The sequence below is a fragment of the Rattus norvegicus genome, chromosome 20, assembly GCF_036323735.1.
Source record: "Rattus norvegicus strain BN/NHsdMcwi chromosome 20, GRCr8, whole genome shotgun sequence".
Taxonomy (NCBI): domain Eukaryota; kingdom Metazoa; phylum Chordata; class Mammalia; order Rodentia; family Muridae; genus Rattus; species Rattus norvegicus.
Window position 1 is genome coordinate 46535880 of NC_086038.1, and position 10941 is coordinate 46546820.

Consider the following 10941-nt stretch of genomic DNA (forward strand, 5'->3'; position numbering starts at 1 on the left):
TAGGCATGGGAGCACACATCTGTTATCCTGGCACTTGAGAGGTAGAGGCAAGAAGATTAGAAGTTCAAAATCACCCTCAGGCTTAAGGCCTGCTTGGGATGCCTGAGACTGTACCCCAAAAATAAAAAATAAAGAATGTCAGAGGTTGTCATGTTACTCTGCACTACCATAAGATTCAATTTAATGTTTGCACTATAATTTTGGAATGATAAATAAAACCAGCACAGAACTGCTGTATCCAAAAGTGTTGCTTGCCCATGGATTCAGTTGGTTGGCTGTTGTTAGTGGCACCTGGAAAGACATGTCTTGCCCATGGCTTCTAATGTGCTAATGTCCTCTTCTCCTCCCGGCTAATGGATACAAGTGGAAGGGAGTGGGGGAGAAACTCACTGCGGGTGAACAGTCGTACAGTGTTGGAGAGGGGTGTTCAGAGGGCTTAGGAGGAGGGGCTCCCAGAGAAGCACTGAGTTGAGGTCCATCAGGTAATGAAGTGTGTTGTTGTTAAGGTACCGTGTTTAAAGTGATTGTTTTTCAGGGAGTGCTTTCACAGCTCACTCAAGAGGCGCAGGGAGAGCATGCATGCACTCACACTTTTTTTATCCTTGCGGCAAGGCCACTCACTACCAGAATGCAACCACTGCCATCGCAAGTTTATGGATGTGTCCCAGCTAAAGAAACATCTGCGGACGCACACAGGTACGACGCCTCCTGCAGCCTTTACGCTGCACTCGCTGTCCTGGGCCGGCCGGGGTTGATGAGCTTGCTGCCCATGTGCTGCAGGCTCGATACGTTTTATGAAGGCCAACGGTAAAGGCAAGGTGCCATCGTCTCTGTTGTGTGTGTGCATTGTGTCCCTACTCAGCACAAAACGGATCACCCAATGAGGACTGTGATGGCTGAGGAAGATCCGTGTCGTTTCACAGCAGTGTCTGTCATGCTGTCTGTGCTTCCCTCCCAGTCCCTTGAGCACTGAAGGCAACAGCAGTAGCTTGTTTAGAAAAGGAGACACTCAGCCGATACAGAGGTGCAGAATTCCTGCTCTGTCCTCTGGAACCAACACGTACACCCAAGCCTTAAATCAGCACCTCCCTCCGAGGAGGAATGAGGAGAAGGCAGCGCTCACCGTAAATCCAGAAATCAAACTGTCCGTTTTGTACCTTCGAAAGGGATTGTCTTAAACCAAGCCTGTTAGATTTCCCAAGGAACAGTTTCTGTTGAGCTGGATTATTTAACGGTTCTGTCCAGTTGTCTACTAATAACGTATACTAGAGCAGTTTAAGACAGTGGTGGCACAGGTCTTTAATCTGAGCACCACAAAGGCAGAGGCAGGCAAATCTTAAGGCCAGCCTGCTCTTCAGGTGAGTTCAGGACAGCCAGGGCTGCACAGAGAAACCCTGGCTCAGACAAACAAACAAACAGTAGTTTGATTGTGGGCTCTGTGGACTTTGATTTTTAATTGCAGGTTAGTAATTTCCTAACTAAGAAAAGCTACTTCAGATTGATTGTCACCACCAAGGGTGTGGGACCGGTCACTTTTTTAGTGTCAGTGGGACACCACAGTGAAATGTGCCACGCCGGTCCCCAGGGGAAGGGCCTAGTCAGGATTCAGACACTCAAGACTGCCTGACGTCACCCACCAGGATATGTGGGGAAGGTTGTGTGAAACACGATGAACTTTCTGTGTGGGCTTGATCCCCTTCCTAAAATGTCTCTCTGTGCGTGTGTGCGTGTGCGCGACAGAGACAGAGTTAGTTTTCTAAAATCTGGGAGAATGTTATATTTCTGATTCCAGGGAGTTTTTCTCTAGAACTTTTTTTGAGATTTATTTATTTTATGTAGGAGGCTGCCTGCATGTATGTGTGCTCCATGCGCGTCTAGTATTCAGAGACCAGAAGTTGTTAGGCGCCAGGTGGGTCCTAGGAATTGAACTTGGGACCTTTGGAAGAGCAATCAGTGCTTTTAATCACTGAGTCCTCTCTCCAGAGTGTGTCGCCTAAGCAATAGGAAATTATCTTATAAGGGGCGAACTTTATAAAAGTTAGCTTTGTGCATTCTCTATTTGCAGTAACATTGTTTGTCATTGTAGATGGGTTTGTGTGCCCATCTTTGTGCACACATGTGCCACAGAGTACATGTGGAAGTCAGAGGACAGTGTGTGGGAGTTGATTTCCTCCACCATGTGGGTCTTGGGTATCAGTCAGTCTGGGGTTGGTGTCCTTATCAACCGAACTATCACACAGTCTCCTTCACTCCCTTAGACATCCTCATTGATAGGGTCTGTGAAGTGCAATGGCAGTCATTCAGTATGTGTGCACTGAACGTTTGCTGTGTACCAGTCTCTGTTTGGGGCCCAGAGGACAGATAGTGAGATGTCCAAGTCCCTGCTGGGGCCACATCAGCCTTTGAACAGAGACAGAACACAAACAAAAAGTGTCCCGTGCCAGTGCAGTGTGGAAATAAACCGTGAAGCAGGAAAACGGGAATGGGAAGGGGTGCTTCCTTCCCGTGGGCATGGGGCTGACCTGGGAAGGTCTCAGGGATGGGAGCCTCTTAGATGGAGTCCAGAGTTCCATGGGGAGTGAGACAGACATGGCTATGTGGGGAGAGGATCCTAGGTGGGAGGCAGGAGCAGAGAGGCCGGAGAAGGAAGCGTGCTGAGTAAGCCACGGGGGACCCCGGAGGCCATTCGACACACCTCTGTCTGTTCTCAAACATTTGAAAAGCTTCTTAACAAGACAGTCCTGATTTCAACCCTGAGCTTGTCACTGAATTGGCTAGGACAAAGCCTGAGAAGTCCCCACTCAGACCTCACACAACCCCATGGTTCCCCTGAGCATGTTAGCTTAATTGGAGGCCACAGTGAAGACTTAGATGGCCTCACCAAGAAGAGTGATATGGTATGGCTGAGTCTTAATAGTATACTTCTGTATCAAGCAGAGGGATGCTACAGTCGTGGGCCTAGTCTAGTGCCCTGACCATGGACACCACAGCAAATGCGCCTGCTTTGGAAAGATTCTGAGGAAGAGTCAGTATGCTTTGCTGGTGGTTAGGTGTGGGTACAGGTGACAGGTGAAACGGGAGAGGAGAAAGCACCTGGAAGGAACAACGCTGTGGGACATGCAGGGTCTGAGGTGGGTCATGTGTGTGCAGGGTAGGTGAGTGGATATGTGAGCCTGAAGGAGAGGTGCACGCCCAACTGTGAGTGTACATGCACACACATGGCCTTAATATGTGTAAGGCTTCGATGAGCTCGAATCCCTGAAAAGCTTGATAGATGGGTAGCCCAGGGCTGAGGCGGCCCAACTGATGAACAGTTCAGAAAGGAGCTGCTTCTAGCATAAACTCCATGGCAGGCTCCTGCATCAGCCTCCGGTGGATTGAGATCACAGGTGTGGGCTACTTAACAAGACTTGTGGTTTTTATGAGGAAGTAGTCCTTGCATGGGGGGTAGAAAGGAGAAGCGTCTCCTTTATAACAATATAACGAACCCATCTCAGAAGGGAGTACAGTATGTGTGGGAGTTTGTTTGTTCAGGAAAATGCAGAAACAAAGTTAAACATTGGTCCTGGGGTGGAGATAAACCAAACCCATCAAAATATTGGGGTTCTTCAAGGACAGGGTCTTTGTATGACCTGTCTGTCTGTCTCTAGCATTCAGTTCAGTGACACTGAGAGGCATCAGCAGCCTGTTTCCTACTCTGACCCAGGATGTCAAGCAGAGATTTTCCCAGCATAGCCATACTGTGTTTGAAAACATAGGCTGTCGTTTGTTCCTTAGATGGTCAAGTGCACACTGTCTGGGTAAGATGCCATGCACCGGGCACTGAAGATCTCTTTCCCAGGAGGGCATCCAAAGAGAGGGTAGAAGCAGCATGCTAGTGGGCAGCCAGTACTGCTGGGGCTGGATCCGAGAGAACTGGATCCTCTCCCTGACCTGGAGCAGTCAGCCTTGTGGGGATGCAGTGCAGCCAGGCAAACTCACAGGACTGGTGGGAGGTGTGGGAGAAGAAACTCACAGGACTGGTGGGAGGTGTGGGAGAAGAAACTCACAGGAATGGTGGGAGGTGTGGGAGAAGAAACTCACAGGACTGGTGGGAGGTGTGGGAGAAGAAACTCACAGGAATGGTGGGAGGTGTGGGAGAAGAAACTCACAGGACTGGTGGGAGGTGTGGGAGAAGAAACTCACAGGACTGGTGGGAGGTGTGGGAGAAGAAACTCACAGGAATGGTGGGAGGTGTGGTAGAAGAAACTCACAGGACTGGTGGGAGGTGTGGGAGAAGAAACTCACAGGACTGGTGGGAGGTGTGGGAGAAGAAACTCACAGGAATGGTGGGAGGTGTGGGAGAAGAAACTCACAGGAATGGTGGGAGGTGTGGGAGAAGTGCTTGTTTGCTTGTGGTTTTTGTTCTTTAAAAGGCTCTTGCTCTAAGAACTAGGGTCGTCCTGTCTTAGCATCAGGAGTGCTAGGATTTCACATGTGCACCACTTCTATGGACTGTGCGTCTCTGCTGTCCTTACCACCCCTTTCCTGATAGCAGTGCTCCCAGAGACCACAGCAGAGATTGGAACCCTGCTTAGTGTACTGCAGTCAACTAAAGGGAATTAGCGGTGTCTCACTGCAGCAGCCGTCCTGTGACTCCAGATGTACACAGAGAGCAGGTCCATCCCTCCAACATCTCTGTCCCTTGGTGGTCTTAGATAAATACTGATCTAAGGTGGGCTCCCGTGCTAGTGTGGCCATCTTGCTTAGTCACATTACAAAGTTCAGCCTCATCCTGTGGGTTAGGTCCAAAGCTTCTAAAGTATCTATGCCTGAGTATTGACATGAATTCATCTTGCCTGTCCCGGTTTTCCTGTGCTCCTCAGGGTATCATCCCCTTGCAGAGACCGTGTGTCTCCATTACGAATCCCAGTGCAATGCAGTATGATGGAGCCACAGAAAGGAGGATGGGCCTTGTTCCCAGAGTGGAGTAGAATCAGGAAAGCAGCAAGTGGTGGGTGGCTCAGGACAAGTGCAGAAAGAAGTATTACCAGCTCTCCATGTATCTGAAATGCAGGTAGAGTGTGTCACGTGAGCGGTGGAAACTGACCAGGGTCTGAGTAGGCCCCACCTGTGATTAGAAAGCCACCCGGTCTTAACCTTTGGAGTGATAAAACTTAATGGGGTGAGCTTGCTGACTGATCCAGCCTGCTCGTCCATCCATCCCCTGCCCGTGGAGCCTGGGTACAGTATCCGCAGAAAGAACATCTCAAGTCGGCCTCCACTCTGCTGTCCTCTAGTGAGACTGGGTCTTGCCGCTGGCCTCCCCAAACTCCTCTTGCCCACATTAGCACCCCTTTGCCTTGCTCCTGGCGCTCTGATAGTCCACTGCTGCATGTGTGCTGTGCAAACCAACACTGAAAACACCAGTTCTGTTAAAAGTCATTCTATGTGAGCCTTGCACCACCCCTGGGAAGGTCATTCATTTGGCAGGGTTTCTGGATGAGCATCATCTGTGAGTGCGTGTGTGTGCACGGGTGTGTGGTGTATGAAGAGCTGTGACCTGCTGTAATCTAAAGCTTTGGCTGCTGCCTCCAGATGGAGCTATTAGAGCATTTGCTGCCACTGTGAAATGGTCTGTTAGTGTGGAGAGGCCACACTCGCTGTTTGCCTTGGTGACAGTGTGTAGCCAGGAAGCAATAGGCCCATTTGGAGGCTGCTATGATCCAAGAGGGAAGAGTCAGATTCTACACATATTTGGCAGGTAACTCTGAGTGGGAGAACTAAGCCCTAGGGCACAGGAGGTCTAGTGGCTCACCCAGCCCAGAAGTCCCACAGTAGGGCAAGAGTCAGTCAATGTTAGTCAGTGTTAGAAAATGCAGGAGTGGCCTGGAGAGATGGCTCAGAGGTTAAGAGCACTGTGTGCTCTTCCAGAGGTCCTGAGTTCAATTCCCAGCAACCACATGGTGGCTCACAACCATCTGTATGATCTGATGCCCTCTTCTGGTGTGCAGGTGTACATGCAGATAGAGCACTCACGTATGTAAGAGAGATACATATTTTAAAAAGGAAATAGAAAATGTAGGAGTAGATACAAAAGCTTCTGTCCCGCATGTACGAACAGCTTCTCCATCAGCCCTCCTGGGCGGAGCCACACCTCTGCACCCCCTTGGCCCTCCCTGGAGCTCAGGTGCAGAGGAACCGTCTGGTCGTGGTGCCTGCACTCTGACAGACAGTTTCCTCTGTCCTTTTCCCACTGTGAAGGAAAGTGGTTTGGATTGTTAGTTTTTAATATTGGGTGTGTATGTACAAACACTTTCCTCTTTCTTCCTTGTTTTAAGGTGAGAAGCCATTTACTTGTGAAATCTGTGGGAAATCTTTCACAGCAAAGAGCTCCCTCCAGACCCACATCAGAATCCACCGGTAAGCTGGTTTGGGTGTGGGTAAGATAGGACTTAACTCTGTAGGGCGTGCTGGCCTCACACAGACTCTTGCTTCTCCATCCGCCCTGAGCACTGGGATTACAGGTGTGAGCCACCGCCCCTAGCTCCTTCAGTTAATTTCTTAGGTATTTTGTCACTGGGTCAGCCCTTGGACTCCGGTGTTTTGTGGGGTAACCTGTGACTATGTAAGCCTTTTCTCTAGTTGATGTCATGGTAGAATTTTATTTATGTTTATTTTATTTTTTCATTAATTAAATTTCTCATTTAAGCAAAATCAGCAGTATCGATTGTGGCCAGTACAATCTGCATTGTTGATCTCATTATTTAATGTGTATTGAGGGAGGCCAGTCAGAACTACATCAGGGCCTGGGGAGGGGCTGAGGGACTGAACTGCTGGAGCGTTTGCTCATGTCTCCAGCCTCCGTAACAGCCAGAGGTAGCTCTGCGAACATGGAAGAGGGCGCAGCAGGCAGGTGGGTCCCAGGGGCTTCCAACCCGTCTAGCTGGGATGGCGAGCTCCACGTTCAATGAGAGGCCCTGTCTCAAAAACCAAGGTGGAGGCTGAGAGAGGAAGACCCAGCATAACCTCTGGCCTCCACATGCACACAGAGAGGCTGCACACACATCAGTGAAGTGCCCATGCAGTAACCATGAAGAACCCATGAAGTACCCATGAAGTACCCATGCAGTCTTAGCACTTGGGAGCTGGAAGCAGGAGGATGGCCCACAAGTTTAAGGCTAGCCTAGACTACAGAGTTAGACCATGTCCCAAAAGAAGGGGGAAAAAATCAATGTTATCTGAAGGTGGTTACGATAGTGTATGCCTACCAGCCCAGCACCTGCTAGGCAGAGGCAGAAGGATCGAGTTCAAAGCCAAACTGGACCTCATAGGAAAATTCCATCCAAAAGAAAAAGTATTTTCTGAACAAGTACTCTGTTCAGAAAAATTACTCCCAGGTTGGATTTAGGTATTTATCTAAAAGTTTCAGAAATGATTAGGAGCTACTTGGGTTTTTAATATTGATATTAATCATATACATATATACATGTATACATATATACATTCATACCTATTTAAAGCCTAAAAAAAGCTGTAAGGGGGCTGGGGATTTAGCTCAGTGGTAGAGCGCTTGCCTAAGAAGCGCAAGGCCCTGGGTTCGGTCCCCAGCTCCGAAAAAAAGAACCAAAGAAAAAAAAAAAAGCTGTAAGAACTAAAACCAAAATAGAACTGTCCATGCAATATGAAATGTTTACTTTTTATTTGAAAACACAGAACAAAATTATAAACTTTCAGCCCATGTAGTCCCATCTGACACCCTACCTTAGCCCCTTTATAGCCACATTTGCTTGTTTGTTTGTTTATATGAGTACACTGTATCTTCGAGACACCCCAGGAGAGGGCATCAGACCCCATTACAGATGGTTGTGAGCCACCATGTGGTTGCTGGGATTTGAACTCAGGACCTCTGGAAGAGCAGTCAGTGCTCTTAACCTCTGAGCCATCTCTCCAGCCCCACCCTTTTTATAGTTGAAACTTGAAACGGAAGCACATACAGTGGCTTGCTCAAAGTCCACAAGTTGGTGGAGAACCTGTGACTTAGACTCAGCCTGATCAGTACTCCCGTGTTCTTTTGGTTTTGGTTTTGGGGTTTTTTGTTTTGTTTGTTTAAAGCAGAGATAGAGTTTAGTTTAAAGGTTTTGGCCTGGATTGAGTCACTGGCATTAAGGGACAGTAAACACTCAAGGGTCAGGTGTGGGGCTTGACGTTCCATGACTCTTGATTGCTTCTGCCTAAGTAAAGCAGGAAGTAGAAGGCTAGTGTTTCTGTATGTTTTCTCACAGAGGAGAAAAGCCGTACTCCTGCAGCATCTGCGGCAAATGCTTCTCTGACTCCAGTGCCAAGAGGAGACACTGCGTCTTACATACGGGCAAAAAGCCTTTCTCCTGCCCTGAGTGTAGCCTACAGTTTGCTCGCCTAGACAATTTGAAGGCTCACCTGAAAATCCACAGCAAGGAGAAGCACGCGTCAGACTCCAGCAGTGTTTCTGGCAGTAGTGCTGACGAGGTGCGGAACGTTCTTCAGCTGCAGCCATACCAGCTCTCCGCCTCAGGAGAGCAGGAGATTCAGCTTCTCGTTACCGACTCTGTGCATAACATTAACTTCATGCCCACTCCCAGCCAGGGAGTTAGCATTGTAGCTGCTGAGAGCTCTCAGAACATGGCCACAGACCCGGCTGCCAACATCACCCTGCTCACACAGCAGCCGGAGCAACTGCAGGGCCTGATTCTTTCAGCTCAGCAGGAGCAGACAGAGCACATTCAGAGCCTCGGCATGATTGGAAGCCAGATGGACACCTCCCAGACCGAGCCAGTGCATGTGATCACACTGTCCAAGGAAACGCTGGAGCACCTCCATGCTCACCAGGAGCAAACATCCAGCTCAGTGCCTGCAGCGGACACAGGAGCCCGAGCCTCCTCTCCCCCCTCCACTAGGCCAGGGGCAGAGCTGACACAGGCACCTCTGACTGTTCCCCTGGACCCTTCCCCTGGAGCCACAGTGGCGGGGTGGCCCTTTGGGCCGTCCTCTTATAGATCCTTAAAGATGTGATCTGCCCCTTACTTATAATGGGCTCCGTCAGGGCAGAGTCTGTCTTATCTATAACATCAACTCATATTTGGCATTTAAATATTGATGAGGGTTTCCACTTTGATCTACTATCTGCTCTTCAGGATTGGTAGTTTTCCTTCAGGGGCATTGATTTTATTATACTTTTCTGTAAGTGTTGAATGTCCACAGCCATAGAGTATGGTCTGGTTTAGAACCAACAGAGTCGTGCCTGGGGTGCATCTTTGGGTATAGTGGGGTTATTTCTCTTGGGCAGTATGCTTGCCATTCCCAAACGAGTCAGCCCTACTGTAAGTGATCACGGCAAGATTCCCCTCCAGGAACTTACCCCTAAGAGAGCGCCTCTTGGATTTATCTCTGTGTGGTACGGCGGGGCGGGCTGACCGTGTTGCACTGAAGCTATCTTGTCATGCTCACAAACCATACTCGCGACACAAAAGCCAAAGTAACTTTAAAGGTTTTGAATACAACTTTGCTTCAAAACGTGGATTTATACATTTTTTTTTAAAGAAGCAGGCTATTAAATTTTATTTTAAAAAATCTCCGGGGCTGGGGATTTAGCTCAGTGGTAGAGCGCTTACCTAGGAAGCGCAAGGCCCTGGGTTCGGTCCCCAGCTCCGAAAAAAAAGAACCAAAAAAAAAAAAAAAAAAAATCTCCAAAGTATGAAACTGGATCAAGATACTCATTCCAAATAAACCAAATTTTGTCAGATAATGATACTTGATTTTTATCAAAAAGAAGTCTTAGTTACCTGGAACTTTAAAGTTTCTCAGTGTACCATAAGTCCTAAATGCACTGCTGACTTGTACTTGAGCGCAGCATTCTGAGTTCCGCGTCCATCGTCCATCGTAGGACTCCTGCAGGAAGAACTGGGCTCTGTCTGCATGGCCGTCCAGGTTAACCCCACTCCACACCGCTTCCTTCTGAGCCTCAGAGCGAAAGCAGCCGCCTGCGTCCATGATGGAGGGACTTTCAAGCCAACACTAAGTTATGTCTGGGTTCTGTTTTCACGATCACTGCACTAGTTGAATTCTTGGACTTCTCAGGAAGCTGGCGGCCTTGCTTGAGGAAAGAGATAGGGTGCTGGGAACACGGTGCAGGGGACCGTCGGTGTGAACTCGTGTCTTCACAGCCGTCATTCTTCTTCCCTTCGTGTATTCCCAGCCAAATCCACTATATTTCTGCAAATTAAAGAACTAGACAATTCTTCACATTAGCAAGAACATTTTTGTTCTATATGCACCGAGTTGTTTTATTAGACATAATTTATAAATTGAATACCAAGTTGTAGATACGGATCGGCTGTGTAATGTGCACTCTGATCTGACTGGCACAAATGCTGCTTCCCTTTAGTAATTTAGACTCAGTTTAGTCATTTGAGCTATGTATTCACTGTGACGTGTGAGCATGGCTTATATACAGGCCTTATCCCCTGAGCCATCGCTCTAGCCTGTTTATTCTTAAAGCACAAGGTATTTACCGTCTTTTCAAAACATTGAGGGGTTGGGGATTTAGCTCAGTGGTAGAGTGCTTGCCTAGGAAGCGCAAGGCCCTGGGTTCGGTCCCCAGCTCCGAAAAAAAGAAAAAAAAAAATTGAATTTTTTCCTAGACTTCTACATTGTATTAAAGTAAAAATGTCTCCCTGTTGATAGCTAGATAATTATTCAGAAACATGATCGAGGAGCTGTGGGTTTGGTTTTGGCGTAGGAGACTCAGCCCATAGGTACCTATGCTAAGCGTGAGCTCTACTCCTAATCCGAGACTGTTTGTTTATTATTTCTGAGAACAGTGTTGCACTGTTATGTCCAGGCTGAGTTAAGTGTGTCCTCTCAAGTGACTGACTGCAGATGTGGTCTCCAGGCCTACATGACTGGTTACAAGTTAAATTTAGG

General features: G+C 48.3%; 1 protein-coding gene across 3 annotated transcripts in view; it reads left to right on the plus strand.

Moving 5' to 3' along the window:
- The window catches only part of Zbtb24 (zinc finger and BTB domain containing 24), a 20382-nt gene extending 9898 nt beyond the window's left edge, over nt 1–10484 (plus strand). The window contains exons 5-7 of one of the 3 annotated variants that reach the window (XM_039098907.2): nt 613–696; nt 6321–6402; nt 8265–10262. In XM_039098907.2, the coding sequence (XP_038954835.1) occupies nt 613–696; nt 6321–6402; nt 8265–9030 (932 nt within the window). In that variant the 3' untranslated portion in view covers nt 9031–10262. Of the gene's footprint in view, nt 1–535; nt 697–6320; nt 6407–8264 lie in introns of those variants that run through there. The other 2 variants (NM_001098667.2, XM_063279330.1) reach the window with 2 other exon arrangements.
- The last annotated feature ends 457 nt before the right edge of the window (nt 10485–10941 follow it).